General features: G+C 40.1%; 1 protein-coding gene across 4 annotated transcripts in view; it reads right to left on the reverse strand.

Annotated features, from left to right (window-relative positions):
• TRIO (trio Rho guanine nucleotide exchange factor) overlaps nt 1–24,124 on the reverse strand; it is a 260,312-nt gene that overhangs the window by 57,430 nt on the left and 178,758 nt on the right. For all 4 annotated transcript variants that reach the window (XM_067290998.1, XM_067290999.1, XM_067291001.1 and 1 more), the window contains one exon: nt 17,188–17,431. In XM_067290998.1, coding sequence (XP_067147099.1) covers nt 17,188–17,431 — 244 coding nt within the window. The remainder of the gene's footprint in view (nt 1–17,187; nt 17,432–24,124) is intronic.

A 24,124-nucleotide genomic window follows, 5' to 3' on the forward strand; every position in this document is an offset into this window, starting at 1 on the left:
ATCATTGTTTTAAGAAGTGATTACACAGCACTGGGGGCTACTGAACAGCATCCCGAGGACAGAGCTCTATTGCTGGGATCAGTGAGTGCAGCTTGCTCATGTTAACTCACTACGGCTGGTACTCTGATGCCCCGTTCCCTTCTGAGAGTTACTACCATCCCACTGACATGTGACCTCATCTTCAACTGTCCCCTACAAGATCACTTTCCATTACATCCTTGATTTCACATTTGTATTCCTTCTACCATCCTCCTTCTCCTCTTGGTCCATCCATAACAGCAGTTTGGCTGCTAACAAATGACAGCCTATAACCTGCCCTTTGCTGCCTCTTTTAGGTATATGCTGACAGCATATGGCACAGGTATGTAAGACTTGAATTGAGCTGCAAATTACTTCCATCTGAAAAGTAATCATCCCACCATCATCCACAGCAATGCCTTGCAGGCATTTCAGACTGCTGCATATGAGAATCCAGCTAGCTCTGGAACAACAGTGGAAATGACAAAGAAAAGTATTGCATCCTGTTAAAATTATAATAGAGGAGGAGACCCACCAACATTTAACATGAACATCCCTACCCAACCTCTGTGCTTCTCCAGTCAGGACTGAAACAGCATTGCTTTTTCCCAAATTACTATATTTCAGTATCAATGATGTCTCTAAAGAAATTTCATGCAGAACAATTCGTTTCCCAGACACCCTTTCCTTCCAGCACTATTCCCAAAATGCTACTTTTCAACAATAATTCAACAGAAACAACTAACAGATACTTAAGAATCCACAATCCTGGGTTTAGCAGCAACATTCTAAGAAAAGTTCTACTAAACTTTTAAAATAAATTACTACCAGTAATAACATTTCACAGAGCAAGAGTTACCATTTTTAATTTCCACAGTTCAACTGAAAATAAATGCATGCATTTTACCTCCTTTTTCTGAAAGAGCTTACTGTACAGTTCCCCAGGAGCTTACAGAGCAGATTCGCTCCGTAAGTATCCCCCTTTTGCCATATAGGTCCTTTTTGTTATACTCCACACTTTTTGAACTGGGGTCAAAAGGCAGGGGAGAACAGGGGCAGAGAGAGCAGGAAAGAAAAAACAGACTATGACCCTATAATTTGAAATCCCCCCCCCCCACGTTATCTGTATGATACATATTTATACCTAAATCCAGGATCCAGTACTTGCAGCCGCTTGGCTGGCCACTGCCGCAGCAGGTAGGATTTACAGGATGAAGAGAATCCAGCGCATCAATCTGTTTAATCCCGTTTGGCATAGCGAACAGGCAGCTCCTCTGATACCCACGGCTGAAAAACACCTACTCACTGGTACACCAGCGAGGTGCTGCAGGTTCGGCTGAAGATGTTCACGGGGATATGGTTGAAAGCAGCACCATCAGAGGGAGGAAGCTGCTGCTCCCTCCAGCCCGGTGTCCGGTGCCTCCGGAGCAGGATGCTCGCCTCTGACTCACCGAGCTCTGCTCCAGGCTTTAAATTCACATGTGGGAATAGCCAGATGCAGCACATTACACTCTACCGTAACTACCCTAGCCAAGGCTCAAGGACAATCTTAAAGAAAAATATAGTAAAACAGACAGTCACCTTCTCAGCCTTCAGAAAAGATATAGCCTAGCACATCTGTAAACCTTTATAGTAACCGGAACACCCCCCCCCCCCCCAATCTTTAACACCTCTGTTTATTTTACAGCGCATAGCCTTTAATGCTTTAGCTGAAGCAAGAAGAAATACAGAAAGGACAGACATTCTGCAGTCAGCTAAAGCAGCACTTGCCTTAAAACTTTCATTTTCCTTGATAAAGTCTGTACCAAAGAACAAATTCTGCCCTCACGTTCATCTTGTCTGGAGCCTTATTTGTGAAAAATTAAAAACCCAGACATAGCCCCTTCTCCCCCTTTTGGTAAATTCATTTAAAACCTTGCCTTGGTTTAAAGTGCATTTCAGATCTATTCACCTTTAAGCTCTTATTCTGCAAGATAAATTACTAATTTATCATTCTGTCTCCCTGTTCAGCAAACTGAAACTGCATGTATTATTTTTTTTTAATCCAATGCATTCTTCACCTAGAATGCCACACCAACATTTGTCCATAACTATTTATTATTTCTTCAGCTTCAGGAATTTGCTAGACACTTTACAAACTTAAAAAAAATGTTTGTATTTTTCTCCTGAACACCTCATCATCTAATTTTAGAAAACATACAAAAAGCTACAATATCTAAGTGGTTCAGTAGATCAACAGCTGTGAAGCCAAAGTAAGGATTAATTTCTTGCAAAAACAGTAATTAAATGCTTACATCATAGTGTCATGGAAAAATAGCCTTAAAATGAGATTCAACAAACAATGCTGTAAAAGACACCGGCTTGTAGTGGAAAAGAAGAAAATAAGGACAGTGAGGAGGCTGCCAATGACAAAAGCACAAACAACACCGTAACGCAACATATGTAGTGCAAGAATAGGTAGGAACTTTATGCAGAACCTATAGGGCCCCAAAGCCAGAGAAGGCTCACTATTAGTACTTCACACAAATTGGGTACACACGTTAACTTGTTTGCAATATTAAGCAGCTGTGCACACCATATCCCTGAGATTAATATACTACTCTCTTCATATTTTTAAGGAAAGCCATCCTAAACCCCAAATTAATTTTCTCCTTCATGACCTCCTACACTGAAACTATTAATCTTGGATCCTTAACATTTTTCTTCTAACCCAAGGTGATTTCATCAAATACTGAATTCTTAAGCGAAAAATGTTGCCCCCTCCCTCCAAAACCAACCCCCAACAACAAAAAGACCCTTTCCTCAGGATATGTGATTTTTATAGTTTGCCAGCAACAGTGAGACTTACACTTAGGCTAGTTTATTCTTCATGAAATTGTTAAACATCTGAAAATGATTCTTAAGTTTCTAGTTGTTGAGTAAGAAAAATAACAACTGAAACAATCCCTTTCTCTACTCCCCAATAGTTCCCACACACATCAAGCATACTAAAAAATATCCAGCTATTCTTACTTGTAGTTACATACATAAATCTTAGCTAAGATTTAGAAAATTTACCGAAATTACTAATATAGCTTCCAAATACTTCCATTTGTAAGAAAGCTTCTAAGACATAGGTCAGAATTCATATATCCAGCTTTTTTAAACTGCTTATAGACTGAACTTAAAGCAATAACAAATATGCAAGACAACATTTACAATGCTATGGGAATCACATCATTTGTAGCTTGCTACTGCAATAAATTCTTTCTTTCCTACTCAAATCGAGCACCATCATTTGCAGCTTTTGCTTTGGCCCCTTCTCTTCTCAAAAGACAAATTTGAAATTGAGGGGGGAAAATGACCATGTGAACCACTATACACAGTGTATTTCACAGGTTAATTGGTTAAGAGGAATAGTCAAGGATACAAAGTTGTAACCAACATATACAGTTGTCATAAAAAGCAGTTGCTACACAGTAAATTTAAAGTGGAGCCAGTAGACTCCAGCTGAACTCACTGCTGGGTGATCATGGTTATTAGGTAAGAATTTGATTCAAAAACATCTCGTGCATAAACAGACAATAACTACAACTGCCTTATGGTTGATTAGAGACAGAAAACCTGGACCCGTAATTTCTCCTGCTGAAGGATAAGCAAAAGAGATACCACATTGCAAACATATCATATTTCTTAAATTAACATGCAGGGACCATTATTTAGTACCATTATCATCTTAGATTAGCCTTAAATTCCATCTGCAACAGTGACCAGTATCACTATACGTAATTCTAAGCACAAACAAGCAGCCTATTAATGCCTTTCTGCAGTTTAGTTCAGGCTCTGCCACAAAGCCCTCTTTGTCCTTCAGCCCTGCCTGGTTTTTGGTATGCTAGACCCTAACCTGTATCAGTGCTCCCTGCCTGCTAAAGACCTCTTCCTCTCACTCCTCGCCTCAACTATTTTTTGCAAGAAGTCATCTTTGGTAATAAAGGACCAGTCAAGTAATCCAAATTCAGCAAGCAAGAAAGGGTCTATGTGGAGCACAGCTTTAGGCCAAACCAAGGCTGGGCACGGAGCCCCAGCTCAGTGCAGAACACCTTTGATTACGTGGCATGTTCAGCACAGTGGCACCGAGCTGCGCTCACCTTCATCCTCTACTTAAACATTTTTAGAAACGAGCCAAATGGGAGAATAGACCTTGATTGGATTCACAAAGAAAGTACTCAGATACCAACCTAGGTGCTTTGACAGCATCTAAAATAACAGTTTTCAAAGCAAAAATTAATTCTTTTTAACTATTAACTATTCTTTCTCCTTACATGTGTAAAGCTGAAGTGTGTTTTCTTGGCTAAACATTTCATATCGTTTTCTGTTAAGAAGTAGGCAGTTATCAGGTTCATTTGTTAAAGTGAAGCACTGATGAAAGGCCCTTCAGACCCCTGGCAGTTTAAGACACTTCTCAGTTGCTTAAAACTGTAACAAAATAAGTGTCCAGGTTACAAATTTTATATCAACACCTCCTTCATGAAGATTTTAAAATCGCAGTCAGAACAACTCTGTCTTTCAAGATAGCAGTTTGAGAGAGAGAGAGATACCATCCGAATGAGTAAAGAAAGATAGCACAAAAACCCCAGAGTTACTCCTTTGGAGAGCATGGTACATCCTCAGTAGCTAATGTAGCACACACCCTGTACGGTTCACACCAATGAAGCATCACATGCCCATGTGTATTAAGGCAGTGAAGGAAAGGGATCAGCTTTCTACAATTAATCTTGGAGCTCACTGATTGCCAACGTCAGACTAAGAGCAAGCAGTTTAAGGCACTAGCACTTTGACTGCTCACCCCAGAAGTGACAGCTTGTCAATCACTACCATTTACGGTCAAATTAACCTGCCACATGTTCAGCTTTTGACAGGTACCAACCGCTGCCTGCACTGTCTGAAACCACTCTTTGCCATGGTATTAACTTCCCTATGGAAGAGCTACTGCTGTTGTTACTACTAGCCTTTCATGCAAGAATGGAAATATTCATTCCTTTAACATTTTGTTTAAAGCGACAACTGGAATTCAACCGACTGCATTTCTCGTGCTCAAAAACATTTGCATGTTAATAGAAACAACATCTAAACTTATATTTGAACGAGGATAAACAGCACTTCAACCTAATCCTTGTAAGGCCCCATTATGTTCTGTGGCAACTTGGGCAAAGCAAAGCAAAGCAAGAAATGGAAGTTAATAAATGCTGAAATCCCATTTTCAAGCACCTATTTAGGTGGCTTCAGAGCTTGAAAAAGAAGTTCTTATTGAACAGCCAACCTTTCTTCCTTAATATCTACCTTTTGGGAAGAAGAAAAAAAAAGTTTCAAAGGTTGTAATGGGAAAAAAATGCTTTAAAAGTCAATGCCATCCTTGAGCAAAATTCAGTGTGTCCATCTCCGGAATCTTCCCCCTCATATTCCAGGCATTCCACTTACAAAAGCAATTTAGATACTTTGAAACAAGTGCTACAAAGGTATTTAGAAAATTCTTGTTCATCTTGGAAGTGGGGAAACATGCACAAGACAGTTGAAATTAACAGAAAGAGTAAATACTTTATTCAGTTCAGCCAACATCTAAATGCCACCATTTCAAAACCATTTTTCAAGGCAGCTGCAAGACAAATTCTTTCATCATTTAGAAATGCACAGTTCTAGTAATTCTGAACTGTGTTTCTGCAGGTGGGAGAGAAAAGATTTAGAGCTTTCCAAGATTGTACAGGACCAAAGACTACCTAGACCTGGGACCCAAAGTTGGACAGATGTCCATAACTACCAAAATTCTTAAATTCCTAAAATTCCCATTAAAAAAAAGTCAGCAGTCCTTGCACACAACTCCTATCTTGGGCAAGTCAGACTCTTTACCTCACACCAGAATATGGTTACACAACCAAAAATATTGTAGAACAGCAAAAAACCTATCGATAAATAAATCTGAGGCTAAGTCTTCCAAGGTGAGCTCTCGCACTGAGATTAAAACTCTGAAAGGAGCCTAACTTTGGCTTTTCCCTGGTACACAATGTGCCCATAGTTTAAACGCTTGGAGCACAGCTGCCCCAGTAGGATCTAGTTTCTTTGGCTCCATACACAAAGATCATCCTGTTCATGAGAAACGCTCCCCCTGCGCCTCGGTCTCCCAGATAACAGTGCCAGTCTGCAAGGAGCGGAATCGGGAGAACAGTGGCCCTTTGGGCTCGCATTCAGCACGTTATTTCCTGCCCTTTACTCCCGGCCCTGCCAGCTGCCAAAAACCCTTTAAATTGAATCAGTCAGAAATGGCATTTTTGCAGTGAATTGTGTGAACATCCTTAATTTGCGATTTCCAAGAACTCCTTTCAACATACTGTGGCATTTCAACGGGGGATGAGGAGGGTGGTGGAAGGGGGCAGGGCAGCCTGCCTGTTTTTGTTTGAGCCATCTCATTAAATATTTAAAATGGTAAACTTGGGGAAATTATTTTCTGATTGATGGTAAAAGCGATATTTTCAGCCGGGTGTTTCACAACCTTCCTTTCTACATCTAGGGTAAGGCATTTGTCAAGAGCAACTGTTATCAAGTTAACAAAGTACTCAGGCTTTAATTAAAGATATTGGGAAATGAAGCATTTATACAACTATTCAGTGACCAAGCCCAGGATTTAAACAAGTCCTTCCTGTCTCCAGCTTTGCAGAACATGCCCTAAACTGTTGTTCATAGAGAGAATATCAAAAAGAACATGACATTGTAAACTCCTCTTCTTAATCATTAGGCTATTATTTTCTTGAGTTTTTAATTCTGTCCCATGCTGTAACCAAGGAACTGGGGTATGTATACCACTCCCAAGAATGAAGGGGCCTCTCAAAGAAATGACGAGACATTCTGTGTCCCTGCTCTTCTGTTTATCTGGAAAAGCTCTGGGAAAATTCTGACTCCTCAGCACAGTCATTGCTGCAGAATGCCAAATCAGCTTGACGGATCCCAGCCACTGTCAGCAAAACCACAACAAACCAGCTTCAGATAATTCAAACAAAATCTTTTGGATGGGTCCAAGGAATGTTGTTCCACATATATTCACTGCTTAGCCAGGGGTGGGAGGGGAGAGGAAATGTGCTATGCCTTGTCTCTACGTTGGAGAAATCACAGAAAGAGTGTTCCAGTGAGAAATACTTGCTGTCCCAGTGAGACGTATTGAAGAAACATGGACTTTTTAACATTAATTTTATTATGCAAGTTATTCTTCATCATCCTGTTCATTGCTTTATTTGAGTTTTCTGAAGTAGACTCCTCAGTCATAGTTAAACACCTTTTCTCTTCCCTTCCTTCCCCAAAGAAAAAAGGAAGCAGTCTGTTGGGGTGAAAAAATAATCCAGCCCAAACAAGGTTTCACTTCCAAACCAGTTGTAACTGCACATACAGGAGTTGTATGCTTTTTAACATGAATCTTGGCTAATTATCTTAACTGGAAATGCATGTAGTTACAGACAAAAGGAAAGGGTAAGAGCATATTCCTCAGAAGTTTTCAGAATATAAAAGCACATTCTTGACTTAAAATTCACTTCTTTTAAGTGACTTAAAAGGAAAACAAGCAGTACTAGTAACCAAACTAGGTCATTAAAAATAAAAGAAATGCTTTCAAAATTGGACATGTACTCTCTGTAATAAGTAATGATGCTGAAGTTCTGCACATAGGCATACAGAGGAATTGCTTCTGCAGTCTGTGCGGGTTACCTGCTGGTTAGTATTACTGATCAAAATTCATGCCTTACTCCACTCTTATTAAGTTCAAATTGTACAAGTGCTTTTTTTTTTTTTTTTTTAAGTTACAAATAGTTTTCATCAAGACCTTTCCTTTTGTCTCTGTTTGGTACTGCCCAACAGAAGTTAGGTTGGGGTAATAGTCATGGTTAAGTCACCAGTGCTCCTGGTTATAGCAGGTGGAAGCCATTATGACCCAACATCATGCTGTTTTTGGGAGCAGTCAAGGCACATGGGCATTGAATGCACCTGAAGGGTGCCTGGATTTCAAACACTAGACATTTAACACTGAAAACTTACATAGTTCTGTAGCTTCCTTTATTATATTAAAGCTACTTCAGCAAAACGAAGCAATTGCCGGTTCCTCTGCAGTACATCCAACAGGAGATTAAGATCAAAAATGGGCATTTTCTGTAAGTATTTACCAACCAGGAGTTCACACATTGCATTTTTGTCACATGCATGTATTTGCTACCAAACATATTTAAATATACTTGGAGGCTAATATTTCCACGGGGAGAAAAGAGTCCAGAGCATACGGTTTTAATATTCTACATTGCCTCTCAGATATAAAAAAGCCAGAAAAAAATCAGAAAATGTGTACTGCCAAACAATTCCCCAAATGTATGAGTGTTTCTGCATTGTAATTAACATTTTATAGCTACTCTGACTTTAAGAAATGGGATAATTCAGCCCTGAAAATGACAAGACATTTTTATTTGGGTTATATAGTACAGATTTTACTCCCCCCCCCCCCCCAAAAAAAAAAAAAAAGTTAGCTCTGAACCAAAAAGCCAGCATGGCCACAGTTCAACTCACATCACCACCGATTAGAATTATGAGAATATAGTTGTGAAATAGCCAGTTTAATTCTATACTTTAGATATTTCAGAAAGCAACTACCATCATTTAAGACAATGAGTCTCCTGTAGGACAGCAATTAGAATTTAGGTGCAAGTACACATTTTTGTTACTGGCCACAAACTTTCTGTACGCTCTCCTTTCTGTTCCTCCTGAACAAAGCATGTCATCTCGGTAGAAGTTTTGTACTGGTAATACTTAATGCTAAATTCCTGAACCACACAAAAAGGGCTAAACAGACTCTATATCCTAACAGGCATGGCTCTTGCTGACAAAAATATGAGGTTAGTATCCTCAAGAATGACAGAAAGGCTGTCACTTAAGTAAGCAACCTGGATACAAAGAGAATACAGTCTTTACCTTTAGGGTACCACCTAGCTTAAGCACCTTTTCTGTAGGTGTTACTGTAGCCCCTGAGCCTTAGAGCTCTGAGCCAGTGTTTCTGGACTGCATCTGGCACAACAGCACGTAGTCTTCCTGTATCTCTAGGATGAAAGAATAAAAACACCTAAGCCTGCTCTGCTCTATCGACGAACAATTTAGAGTGCTTGTATTTGGTTACATCCGAGAAAATGAATAAAGGGCAACAGAAAACGCTCTAGGATGGAACAACCACAAAGTCAGGCGTCTTTAAATGACTAGCTACTGAGAAATATACTACAACACGTAGTTCAAAATTGGGTGGCTTTCACCATAAATAAAGTTTTTCTGTCTAATACTGCCTAAAGCATATTTTCAATACACTCAACTAATTCCTTTCTTTAGTCCTCATTTCCTTGTTTTCACTTGATTTACATTTTTGCTACTGAGTCCTGCTTTCTTCTTCAATCTCTTACAGGATCTTTTTCTTCATTCGAAATTCCCTACATTCCACATTTATAAATATCCTTTCCTATTCATTAATAAGGGGGCAGATTACTTGTTAAGAGTCCTGAGCGCCTTTCCATATAGACAGCCCAGTACAAGGCAGCTGTCATAAAGAGTGAAAATAATCCCAAAGGCCAGCTAGGGGCAGGGGAGAAGGGGGGAATCCCACAATGAGAAAAGTTTTACTTTGAGTGTCTCCATCGGTTTTGCCCATTTTTAGCCATGAAGGTACATTGTATCCTAGAAGGTTCTGCCGGCTCTGGATCAGTCTTTCAGAAAGAAAAGGAGTGGCATGAAAACTGAGTTTTAACATATTGTTTAGTCCCTTTCTAGGGAAAGTCATCCCTTACAGCTGTTCTTGGAACAGCAACAAGCATAATTTAGACCTTGAAGATGCCACTTAGTTCCATGTCCCTTAAGTTCTTCAACAGAAAGCAACACATGTTCATTCAACCTCACTAGCTCTTCTTTCCAGGTGGCTTCCTTAGAAGCTTTCTGTTCTTTAGCATATTTGCAGCTTCTTACATGCAACTAGATTTCCTTAAATTTTGTATTTAAGGAATCTCCTTATCACAGGTTCCTTAGAGTTCAGATTAACAAATGAACATAGGTCTAGTAAGGCTAAAATCACATCCAGCACAGGGCAATGAGATTAACTCTTCCTGAACAGAAAATTTTTTTACGATTCATTTCCTTTTCTTCCATGGAATGAATATATTTTGGGTCAAAATCTGATGCATTTCTGATATCCCCACTGACACTGAGGGGAGTCCAAGACTCTAGGAGACACCTAGACCATAATCACAGAATCGCTGAGGTTGGAAGGGACCTCTGGAGATCATCTAGTCCAACCCCCCTGCTCAAGCAGGGTCACCTAGAGCACATTGCACAGGATTGCATCCAGCCGCGTTTTGAATATCTCCAGAGAAGGAGACTCCACCACCTCTCGGGGCAACCTGTTCCAGTGCTCTGTCACCCTCACAGTGAAAAAGTTTTTCCTCATGTTCAGATGGAACTTCCTGTGTTTCAGTTTGTGCCCGTTGCCTCGCGTCCTGTTGCTCGGCACCACTGAAAAGAGTCTGGTCCCATCCTCTCGACACCCTCCCTTCAGATACTTGTACACGTTAATAAGATCTCCTCTCAGCCTTCTCTTCTCCAGGCTAAACAGGCCAAGCTCTCTTAGCCTTTCCTCATAAGAGAGATGCTCCAGTCCCCTAATCATTCTAGTAGCCCTTTGCTGGACTTGCTCCAGTAGTGCCACATCCCTCTTGTACTGGGGAGCCCAGAACTGGAATACACAGTACTCCAGATGTGGCCTCACCAGGGCTGAGTAGAGGGGGAGAATCACCTCCCTCGACCTGCTGGCAACACTCTTCCTGATGCACCCCAGGAGACCATTGGCCTTCTTGGCCACAAGGGCACATTGCTGCCTCATGGTTAACTTGGTGTCCGCCAGCACTCCCAGGTCCTTCTCAGCAGAGCTGCTTTCCAGCAGGTCAACCCCCAACCTGTACTGGTGCCTGGGGTTATTCCTCCCCAGGTGCAGGACCCTGCACTTGTCTTTGTTGAACTTCATGAGGTTCCTCTCCGCCCACCTCTCCAGCCTGTCCAGGTCTTAATTGGATTTATAAGAAGAGAAATAAATTTGTCCGCTGCCTGGGACCAAAAATATGTTCAAGACAGAATTAGAAATTTCTTCTCTCTCTCGGATATAATGCTGAACTCCCAAATAGGACAAAGTTTTCATTGCCCCTGTACAAAAATTTCAGAGATAAAGTAACCACATACTCATACCCACAAATAGAGTCAACATGGAAAATACAGATATATCTGACAAGTCTTTCTGGATTGGGTTAGGGTAAAAGAACAGTGCATGAGTTAGCAGCAGATTTATGTAGAAAGCAATCCTCTGAAGTTTCAGAGCACATATAAACTTGATTTATACAGAACTCTTCTAGAAATTTAAACTGTGCCATTCATTAAAATCTTTACAACTCATGACAGTTTAGGAATGAAAAATGCAAGGGAATCAATTCCTACAAATCTTGCTGCTTATTCACGGGTGAATTAGAATTTGGCTGTTAACTCTGACCATCTGATATAGCTTGGCTATAAAGCTCTATGCAATGGTTGTGATCTACTAGAACAGTCAATGACTGATATTTTATTTAAGTTTACTTATGCCCAAAACATGTTCTTAACTGCAAACTCAATTAAAAACCACAAGGTGGGGAAAGTCAGGATATAGAATTCTTGGTCTACTTTTGTACGGTAGCTTTTTTTTTTTTTTTTTTTTCCCTCCTGAACCAAAGCACAGGTACATGGTTTAAAAAGCCACACACACACACACACACACACACACAAATCAACTATCTCTGTAGCTATTAGCCTAATAATGCCTCTTGGCAAAATATTTGTGATTACATGGATGTTTATGATTTATTAGGCTTTCAGAACAACTGATAATAGGAAGTTGAACTTCAGCTAATAAAATGCCTGCACCCCTGTACTAGTTCAAATATCCCTAATAACTAGGTTGAACCAAAAATGCAGCAAGACTTTTCTAATTTATTTGCTAATTTAGGCTAGCAGAATGTTATATCTGTCTGACTGCTCAGCTTTGCGGCATCAGGTGAGAAAGTCTTATGAGATTTTCTAACAGCTGACTATCTTGATGGAAAGCCTGTTATTTGGAAATATTATTAGGAAGAAGTTGATTCCACATGAAATATAATTCCTAGATTAAAGTTTAGTGGCCTGAACTACTAGAGCATATTGCTCAATATAATTTTCTGCATCTGATCCGAACCAGCTATGCAGTAGAAGCCAATGCCTTTCCTTTATCCCATGCTGGTAACTACAAGGCCCCAAAGCAACCTAACACAGCAAGTACTGCACCTCAGCACTGTTACCAGTGACTTTCCCTGTCAGTCTCGGCTATAGCTTTTTCATTTCCTGCAGCTGTGAACAATGTCAGGTGGTCTCCCAGGCAGCGCCCTGGCCTGCAGCCACGGGGGGGAGGTCTCTCTCCTCACTCATGGCCCACGCTTTGCTGACTTACAGGCTTAAAACAACAAATCTTCCCCTTCCACAGCCTCCCTCGGCTTTTAAGCAAACAATTGCTTCTTAAGTCATCGTCTTTGTCCTTCTTTCCTCTCACTTGAAAAAGGGAGCCCTTCTTCAACTATCCAAACTGGATCCCCATTCTACTTGACCAAACGCTCTGTGCTGCTGCTGTTCAGAGCTTCCTCTCCCTACATGGTAGCGTTTGGATCCAAAATGAAAACACACCATTTCTCAGCTGTAACTTTCAAAGCTCTTGATCACACCTGACACATTTTACCTTTACTCTCCCCTTCCATCTAAAATCACCCTTCTGAAGAGAAGTTTTCCAGTTGTGCAAGAGCAAACTTAAAAATGTGACAGCTTCAAGTTTCTGTCTTAATCCACTCGGTGGCCTCAACTATAAAATGTCTCTCTCTTCTGGGGAAAGAAAAGGGGAAGATTTGAAGTACTGTTGATTGTTTTTGAGAGCTATTTTGTATCAGTTTAGTGTTTATGTAGCTTACAAGGGCAAGTGAGTGTCAGAAGCAACCTCTTGCACTGGAAGATCTCTAGCTCACCTGTGCAATAGTTTTTCATCTTGATTGAGGTCCCCACACCAATTCACCACCAGCTTTGACACCTCAGACTCCTGCCCTACAGCAATCCTTCCCATCTCCCAGGCATAGGAAGGGCCTTAATACACAGCTCTGATTAATTCTGTCAAACTTTGTCTTGGATAGCATCAGCTTTTCAATCCTCCTTCTTACGGTAGAGATACTACAGATGAGAATACAGACTGCTGAACTAGTATTTTTCCTTTATGGCACCAGGGAGGAGCACACCCTCAGAATAAAAACAAAAGCCAGTCCAGCAGTGGCGCATGGTATGTCACCATGCTATTAAGATGTCACCTACTTTTCAGATCTGAGCAAACATACTTGATTATAAGAAGCATGCAGCCATCCTATCCCTTCAGGTAACAAAAGGCCTCTGTGCCCAAATTTTGGATCAGAAAGCTGGGCCACACCTTACTGTCAATTAGTGTTACCACCTCCCCTTCCCCCCCAAACTTATAGTGCAGACAGACAGGCAACTGTCGAGCTCGTGATCCAAGGCTTGTGGGTCCTTGTAGCTCTCCAATCAATGGCACCTACAGGGAGGGAGATGAAGGACTAGCGCAAATTCTTCAGACTTCAGAAGCACCCACCAAGTCGGAAAGGTCAGTGAACTTGTGGTCTAAACAGGTGTGAGATTTGCAAACAGTTTGTAATGCCCTATCCTGTCAATGTTTCTTCAGCTTACAAGTTCAATTTGGCTACAGCGAATCCTGTCCCTTGCCTTTCACCCAAAGCTTTGTGGCTGTATAAATGCCCTGCAAACGAAGGAAAGAGATCTACCCATATAAAAAGGATTTTAGAGTGAAAAGAAACCTCATTAAAAAGGGAAAAACATCAAATAAGAGGAACATTCTCTCTCATTCATACCCAATAACATGTGGGGAATCACTGGGAAAAAAAAAAAAAAAAATCATTGCCTTAGGTATTACTTGTGAAAAACATGTTCTTCCAAAGCCAGTAAGTATTTTTTGTAGAGTGCACCACTATTCAACCTCTTTACTACCCACTTGTTTGTCTTCTTTCCCCATTATAAAAGGGATTTAGATTTTTTTAAAATGTACTCATCCGTAAACTGCATGACAAATTGATTAAATGACCCAAATAATTTATAAAAATAGATTTCATATCCAGCAGAGTGAGCAAGAGGTCTGGAATCTGCAGTCAACCCTCCCCTGAAGTGACTATCCACCTAATGAATGTCTTTCCTCTAAGTAATCCTTCCCATTATTAACAACATGTCTGCTATCTTAACTGCTACAAAACTCTGAAAATTTAAGATACCACAATGCAACTTTTTACCCATTGATACTGACTTTAGATATATCAAACAATAAACACACCTTCAAGACAAGTAACACTTACAAACTTTCATAGGCAAGTCTAGGGGGTCATTTTTTGGACTATCACCTCTTGTCTCCTAACAACATGAGAATAAAACAATGTTACATTTTGTGACTGACAGGTAAGAAGTGGACAGGTAAGAAATGACCAAGATCAGCTGTCAGAACTAGGCTTCACTGAACATACTTTCTTCTTTTCTAATCTTTCAGGTTACCCTGTTTCAAATAGTCCACATTTCAGGTGACTGAAGGCATTAAATATCACCCAACATTTCCGTGCTCAGCGATGAAAACTGGTTTTACACAACTTAAGAATCAGCTGCAAATTAAGAGTTTTGCCATTTCAAACCTTTGAAGCTCACTCCAGCTCTGATACTAGTTTTCTTGGTTTTCCAACTTGTTTGTTTAGTTAGCAAACAGATGATATTGTTGAACACTGTTGGAAAGGTCAAAATTGTAAGGACCACAGAACGAATTATGGGGCCTCAGTAATACTTTGAATGTAGTTTTACTGAAATTACTAAGAGGAGATGTTGTTACTAAGCTATGGAGTGCAAATGATACTGAAATGCATGCAAAACTGATTCACTTACTCAAATCCTTCATTTATATAGGCTAAATGCTCAAAAAAAACCCAAACAGCCACCCCTGCCATCTCTTCCACTCCTGGTGATGGAGTGGTGGATTTATCTCCTGTTTTCCTTTGCAGTTATGTAAAACCTTTCTGCTTTAAGGTGTCCTCTTACAGCAGCTTGGGATGCCAGACATGCAAAAATTCCCGACTCATGTCTACTTCGTGTGGCTTAACCCAGGAACCGTACAGAATTACTTAGACTCAATGCTTACACACTGAGCCTGACACATCACACTTACTTTCAGACCTACACGCTCCAGAGGCCAATATCCTCATTTGTTGAATCATTAAAAAACTGTGGAAGTTTTACTGCATTATAGACAAAAGCCCATCTATGTTAAAAAGATTAAAGTTCCAGAATACAGCACTAAAAATCTGGGAAATATGACATTTGAAAGTTGTCCACTCAAGTGCACAAGAGACTACCTTACATAATTTAAGGAAGTCACTTGTTCTTCCAAAGAACTCCTACTTCAATCAATGCCCACAATAAACAATACTTAAAAACTGAGAAGATCATTGATTTTTTTTCCACTCTGCTGATTAGCATATTCCCCAATGCTTTGTTTAGAGATCTTCAGTCAAACCCAGCATTTGAGAAAGAATGAGCAATTCCTCTATGGGATTGTTGGAGGTACTTTTCACTACAGGAGAAAAAAATAAAATCAAAGCACTCTACTAATTTTGCTTAGTTTTGTAATCCCTCTGTGAAATAAATGAAAACTATCAACCTCTTTCAAGCGACAGAGTGATGAGGCAGAAACTGAAGTGAGAAGCATCCAGCAGTTTCAAGTGCTCAGTAGGAAGCCCATTTTTTTCAGGATGACTTAACAGTATACAGGAGTTTGCATGTTCAAGACAGTTCACACTGACTTTAGTTGCAGTCACATGCACGGGAAGTTTTACAAACCAAACTTCCAACTCCTGAAGCCTGACACCCAGCAAGCAAAATGGGAATAAACAATTAGCAGCTGCGTCTTAACAGCTAGGGCTTACATGATGTGCTGTAACATCACGAATGAAACCCGTGGCAGAGGCAGAAACAGAAGTCACTTCGGACTGCAACTCTGCAAACAATCTTGATTCTAGCATTAGCCTTTTCTTGTTTGTCAGTTTGCTTTATTAATACAATTAATGCTTTCTTTCCAAACTATATGTCATACAAACTAAATTAACTTTCCACCCCATTTACCTCATACAAATGCTAGAGGAAGAAAGAAATACATATGAAGTCCACTGGTTTAATTCATAAGAGACAAAAAGTTTTCCCTCTTAAAGAGGAAAATAGTTTCCTCTCTGTTACATAGAGCCCCTGAGGATTCTGACAGGCTCAATGCTCTCCACGTAACTTATATATTGTTCAGAAGAGTCTGCCTCTCTTAACAAAATTCTCTGTATTCAAAAGTAAAATGCCCTAGCTCCAAAGGAAATAGGATTTTTATCAATAAGTGTCGTTAAAACAAAAAACAAAAAACACAAAAAAACAGTTGACATTTCCATGATTTCACTCCCCTGTCAGAGGAAGAAATGTTTTAGTGAAACCTAAATATCATTTCCAATTTTATCATCAAAACAGCTGCAAACCCTTCTCTCAAAGGGTTATAGCATACAGGAGATCAAAAAAGTATTCCAACTACACAGCTAAATCCTTCAGACTTTTACTTTATCAGCCTGCATTCAGGAAGCTCCTGCTGTGCATGCTCCTAATGGAAGAAACTGAGCAAAGGAATTGCAGCATAGCAAAACCTTAAAAACCATCAAAAAATTAACTGATTTTTATTGCACCCTCCAAAGGTGCATTCTTTCATGGCTCTGGAGAAAAAAAGAAAAAAAAAAGATTTCAGAGCTGCACTGGAAAAGGGAACAAATTTTGCCACTGCTGCTACGGAAAATGTGGTTAAATAAAATACAGACACCCAAACAGCCAATTCCAGTGCCAGGAAGTATGGATGTGAGTATTTACCTTTTTCACTGCAGTAAGAAGACATGATAATGCCACGTTACCCGAAACTTGTCCTGTTGATGGCTACGTTTCGTTTTCATTGTTTCCTACCTTTGTGGTTGAAAATCCCCTCCATCTCCATGCTGCTGCGAGAGTGAGCGATGCAGAGAGAGCCGCAGGGGACCAGCCCTTCCGCTGCTGGCGATCGATCGGTGGTGCGCACCAGGCACCAGTCTGGCTTGTCTTGGGGCCTCTCCAGCACCTCCACGGTCTGGCCCCGGCGGATCGTCAGCTCATTGCTGTTGCAGGCGGTGAAGTCATGGATGACCACCGTCAGCTCGCACCCGCCGGACAGCTGCGAGGAACAGCAAAGACCAGAAGCCAGATGAACACTCGTGATCACCCCTCTGGACATGCACTGTTACCTAGCTGGGATTCCTGGCAGCTTGCATGTTTTGGGTAAAATAATAAGCTTCTGGGACTTGCCAGTCAAGAGGAGATAATTTCAAAATAAGATAGTTCTGATGTTTTACCACAGATTTTAACTCTGCTCATCTCTGCCTGTGTTCAAAGTACTCTGGTTGTGACAATGTTGGGCAGAGGATTTAAGCCATTTTTCTTGCTAAACTTGCTACCCTAAAAGCTGAAGTAGCAGTCACTTCAGACTATATACTATAGGTGATAATCGGCAAGAAAAAGCCAGATATTACTAAATACAATCACTCATGAGCTTTGGATCTTGCAATTTAAAAGGAGAAAGTCACCTTTTTTGATAAGCTGACTGACCCATTCCCACCCCACTCACAGTTTACTCTCTACATAAACAGGTCACAAAATCACCCAGGATGTACCATATATAAATACAAAAATCATCATAAACATCTTCCAGTAAGACTCCCAAATACTTAACTCTGACAGAAAACCCCCATAGGCTCCTTACTTTCACCTTTTTGCTGATTCCCCAAATGAACACACACAAACTTGATTCAAGGGAATGAAAGCTCAGGGTCCCCCCCCACCGAAAACCCCTCATTAGTATTATTTTGTCTAAGCTTAAGTTTCTTTTCTTTGATTGTTTCATCTACTTTGATATAAAATGAAAATTATGTGAATTTTGCAAAGCTCCCAAGATTGCTCAGGGTCGGAACATACATCCAACTTAACTAAATAATGGTTGCTCAGAGAATTCCTTCTCCTTCCATATGGCAAGAGCGCTCCAGACTACTTGAGACTGCAGCGTATGGCTCCTGCCACAGTTCAGACTGCTCCAGTGCAACATTCCTATTTGATCTCAGATGGTGTGCAACTTTAAGGATACAGCAGTGTAGACCAAGTCATTAAACTCCAACTCAGAGAGGTAACCCTGCAACACCACACTTGGACAACTACTCAGTGAGAACTCTAACTGTAGCAAATACAGAAGCATACACTACACCAATATATTATATGTGATTCCTGCCACACTACGTTTTGACTGTTGTTACATTTATGCTCTTATCTGGCTGCCAGCTAAGTCCCATGAGCTTTAGGTAAAGGAGAGATGACATTTCCATCGTTATTTATTATTTTCATTAAAAGTCTTGAAGTGGAATGCCAAGTGCAAACTTTACTAGGAGGCCACTACTTATTACTGAGCGCAAATTTTAGAGCAGACAACAAAAGCAACAAAAAAGCAGTAAGACTCAAAGGCTAAGTCCAGCTTTCTCTTCCTCAAGTCTGCAACCAGCCACAGGCCGTGACTCCTAGCGGACAGCCTGGAGCAGCTCCAGAGCTTTCCCATGCTCTCTCCCTGCTAATCTCACCAGCTGCCCTTACTTGTGTGGGTGCACACAAAGAAGGAAAAATTTCACTTTGCAGGGTGATGCAGGGGATAAGAAGGGCAGAAAACTCTTGTACATCTAGTATGTAAGGAAAATAAATCAGGTTGCACCCATTTAGATCCAGGCTAAAAATTAATCACATTGCTTCTACTACATCTCTCCAGACAGCCCCAATACCCAAATTATGAAGTGTACATCTTCAAAACATGCTACCTCCTCCTTCACTAAAAGTTTCTTGTTCCCTTCCCCCTCTTCCTCTGTGCTATATTAGTTTTTAGTCTATGTAAACTATGCCAAAGGGGAAAAAGTAGAATGCTTTCCCTTGTTTTCTGGTATTGATTTATGTTACAGCCTTCTTCAGACAAACTCAGAAACAATTGAAAACATCTGTATGCCTGATGGGGTCTATGAAAAAGCCAATGGAGTATGACTTCATGAGGCATCCAATGCAGACCTTAAATTTTTCTCAGGGAAGTCTATATTCTTCCCCCAATCACTGCAAGTACCAATACAGTAATAAGTAGAGACTTTCCAGAAATTGCATCTAGGCATGATATTTTCTCCTAAATACCCACAGGAACACAGCTCTGGTGCTCTGCTTGCTTTTCTGACCTTCCACTTCCTGCAAACAAAGATTCAAATACACTTTGCGACCAGATGCTTTTGGCTGTAATATAGGTGTTATTTCTTTTCCTTCCCCTAACGAAAAAAACCTAATTTCTCAGACTTGAAGATCAATAAGTACTTTAAATGGTATTAAACTAAAGGAAAAAGCAAACAAAGGCTGTCACTGGCTGTGTCAGAGACTATTGAAGTATAACCAGTCATTGAGACTATGTGGGAATGGGATATCCTAGTTGGTCAGTATTCCCCCAAAACTCAATATTCACTCACACTTCAGCACACGGTGCGTGCTTCCTGCATGCAAGTGGTAGTTGCACCCCATTTGCAAACATGCACAAATTGCATGTTCTGAGATACAGCTTAGTGCAGGGCTTTTCTACTGCTGTCTAAAACACCAAAACCAATCCTGTATTCCTCACAGCCCATCTCTAAGCATAAGTTATGATCATGAAGAAACTAAATAAGACCGAGAGTATTTCCCAACTATCCCACCTCTGAGATAACAGCCATTTATCCTCCCTGCAGCCATAATGGTTAGAAAGCACTGTTTTTCTTCATTTCATTGCCCCTTTTCTCTCTCCATAACATGCTTTCTGAAAGTGGATTCATCTTTTGCACTGATTAAATGCAGTTGGAGAGCAAGGAGTGTCTGTGATTAAGTGCATTGCTCAACAGCTGTTGCTGGACAGCTTTGGCAAGGCACTCTAGGCTGGCTGGAGGGGAGAGAGGCACAGCAGAACCGGGAGACTGACTTGCACCAAAGAGAATAGTTAGAGTTATTCAATCACCTAAATTCAAGTTTAGGCTGAACAAGGGTTTTTATGTACTTTATCCGTCCTTCTCAAGAAACCCTTTATGTAAACTGAATTAATTATGCATGATAAAAATAAATGAGGCTATGTCTGAAACATGGAAACTGGAGAGACAGAGACTACATGAGAAACAAAAGGCAGACAGAAATAGAACTGCAGATTAAAAAGGTGCAGGGTTTAATTAAACAACTAATCATGGGACACGGTGTCTTGCAGTTGATGAAATTAATGTTCACCATCTACGTTCACCTCTGTGGCCTTTTAATCACTGTCATTTGTGGAGAGAAAAAAACCAAAAAACAAAAACATAGCACACATTCACTGGCTAAATACATTTGTAGTGTTTGCCGAATTCAGAGACACTACACTAAGTGTTCATCTGCCATTCAGTCCCTGAAAAGATCACTACTGCCAGAGTGCTGCTGAGTACAACAGCTTTTCCATCAGGCCATATTACCTCATCTCAGGATTGCATATTAAATTTAGTGCCCTATTGTAATTCTATACTGAGGAAAGGAAAAAGAAAAAAACAAGAGAGCATCTAATAAAATTTCCCAGTTATTTTCAAGTGTGAAAATCTGTAACTCCTTTTTAAAATGGAAACAAGTGCACTGTGGGAGAAAAGAAAGGGGAGACAAGTTCTAGCTTATACAAGAGTATTGGGATTTGACCAGGTTGCTTCCCAGACTTGGTTTTTGACTATGAAAAGAGGTGTGCGTTCAGAAATGCATCTTGTTTTTACCAAGAGAGAAAACTAGAAGCTCTTCTGCTGATGGGAGCCTTTTCTCTTCTGTGTTCTCAGCTGGCAGAAACTAAATACTTGGTTGTCTCCTGCTGCTTCGGTCCTTTTTCTATTATCCAAAGTACTACACACAAGCTTAAAGAAGCACGTGACTGAAATGTAACTTCAAATAGAGAGCAGTACAAAATGTTACCAGCTGGGCATAAAAGACAATTAGTTAAAAATAAAATATTGCTCCACTGACCACGCAGAGTAGCTAGCAGGACTTCTACTATTTAAGATAACACTATGATAATTCTTTTTCTAAAAACCTCTCACTTTCTCATTTACCGTAATAGCAGTTTGGATTATTTCATATTACTACCTGCTCAGCTAATACAAGCATAAAGTGATCTATCAGGCCCACCGCATTGTTTCCTTCAGCTTCCCCGCTTCGTTTCCTATGCACTGAATCAAGTTCAGAACAGGATGTTAAAACAAGATCCAGCTCTGAGGCTAGGAAATGAATAGGCAGAGTGTCATCTCTTATTCATTAGGCCACCCAAAAACACCAGCTATGCCGCTACAGAACGGGAGTGGAAGGAATGCTGCGAAAGGTGGAGAGGGAAATATTTACTGCAAGAGTACAGTAAGAGCACTCACTGGGAAAACTGAGAGGCTTTGACAGAGCAAAAGAAAAAGTTTACATTTAATCCTGGACTACATTATACCTTCCAATACTTCAGGATGCGCCGGTGCTGTGGATGTACTTTAGCTTGTCCTGCAACATATGGAAATACACCAGAGAGCTCTCTAATAGAAGAAAGATGATATTAAAAAGGGGTGGAAAGAAATCTTAAGTTATCTAGTCCATCCTTTTCTCTTCCTCCAGAGCATGATCAACTACAACTATGTGACTCATCATTAACATTTATCCAAACTGGTCCCAAAGATCTCCAGTGATGGGTGTTCCCCAGCCTTCACAACTACCATTCTTGTCCCATCCACTAAAATACGGGTAAAAGATTGGTTCATACTTCTGCGTGATAGCTTTTTACATATTTGAAGACCTCAAGTTCTTCCTCCTGCCTTTTTTCTTTAGGTTCAACAACCCTAACTCTTCTGTCTTTGATTATATGTTATGTTTTGTAGACCATCAGTCAAGTTTGTTTTTTCTTCCTGGAAACTCTTCCAGTGGCCCACACCTTTGCTGAAATGCTGTACTCAAAACTGCTTGCAGTATCTAGTAGAGGACTTACGAGGGCTGAGCAAAAACTGAGGACTCTGTGTCTTACAGCTTGACATCCTGCCTGTACATCACAGTATAGGGCTTTTTGTTTTTTTTTTCCCATTCCCCTTTCCCATAATTGCATCATACTATTAAATTATGTTCAGCTTGTGATCCTCCAAAACTTCTAGAGCTTCTTCTCAAAAACTGTTCAGCCCTCTCACCATCTTCATTAGCAGTTAATTATTTCCACCTATTCATGATAGCTCAAATGTGTCCCTATCAAATTGCATGGTATTTTGCCAAGCCATTTCTCCTATTTGCCAAGATGTATTTGAATCCTAACCCTGTCTTCCAATACAGTTTTCAGATGACATTAAGCTGGGAGGGATGTCAGCTTTATAAACATACCAACTATTGCATCATTCCAATCATTAATGAAAAGCAACACACAAAACTAGAGCCAACAATCAAATGTTACAATTCTAACTCAAAAAGCCAGGGTGCAGAAGAAGCAGCTAATCATGAAGTTATTCTCAGTTGTTAAGGCATTTCCAAATATGTCAGAAAATAGGATACAAAGAGGAAAGTTCTACTGGACAACACTTAACCACTTACTTTCAGGCTAAGGATTTTTAGCTCTTTCAGTGTAGATGTCTGAGGAGATGAAAAAGAATACTGAGTTTTGGATAAAGGATTTCATTCTTGGTATTCTCCCTGCATAACAACTTACCACTTCTAACCAAAACAGTGTTTAAAGAGAGTTAATATCTGAACATATACTTGGAGAACATGTAAATGGTTTTACTTCACTGTTGATTATTATTAGATGTTTGTTTTTTGTTGGCTTTTTTTTTTAAACCACAAAGCTAGACACAGGTGAACACAAATGTTCAGCAACAGCATAGTCAGTGATGCAGTGCTAAACAGTTTCACCACTTGCTTAACGCTATTTAAAATTAGTTGGTATCTTTAATGCTTCTCAATTTGGAATCCCAGCTCCATTTGGGATCTGTTCCAATTTCAATGAATATGACTGAAAAGTCCCATTGTTCCTTCTAGTTAACCACATCAGCAGCACCTAAAATCCCTAAATCATTTTGCTCCATCTCTGTAAGACATCCAAACATATTTTAAGCTTCTATGCTGAGAAAACCAAGAGTCAATTTTAAACCCCAAAGGGACTGCAGCTAAAGAATTCTTAACATATAAAGTGAGAGATTACTTCACATTCAGCAAGTGTCAACATATCCTACAGATTTCACTGGCCTTCTGCCTGTTACTGTTCCTTAGCAAATTCTATTTTATATTTTTAAGCAGTTTTAAAAACTCTCCTTTGTATTCAAACCAAAATATGCATCAGAAATATTAAAGATATCTTGTTAATTCATCCACTTTTAAGAAGTACACAAACAGTAATGCCTTTCCTCAGATACATACAGTACGTAACAAAAGCAACTTCCAGAGGGCCTCCCAGTCTTCAATATGAATTTGTCTGTTTTTCCTGTCAAAGAAAAGTCTAGCAAGAATTTTATACATTAACGTGAAAACTCCAGGCTACTTGAAGAATACCACCAAGCTCATTAACCAACTTTAAAGTTTAATTTGTCCAGTAAATATTTAGAAAGTCTCTCCATTCCTCCTTCCTTTAACTTATAATTCCTGTTAAACAGGTTGTTGGTAAGAAGCTTGGACTCCTCTTCACATCAGACTGGAAGACAACCCTGAGGGCATTTCAGCTGGCCAGCTCTGTTAATAATTCTCATATGATGCATGAAATAGTACTGTGAACAGCAATAGGAGACAAGCCATGCTATTCCCCAGTAAATAATACATTGTAAAC

Source organism: Apteryx mantelli, chromosome 2, assembly GCF_036417845.1.
Source record: "Apteryx mantelli isolate bAptMan1 chromosome 2, bAptMan1.hap1, whole genome shotgun sequence".
Classification (NCBI taxonomy): Eukaryota; Metazoa; Chordata; class Aves; order Apterygiformes; family Apterygidae; genus Apteryx; species Apteryx mantelli.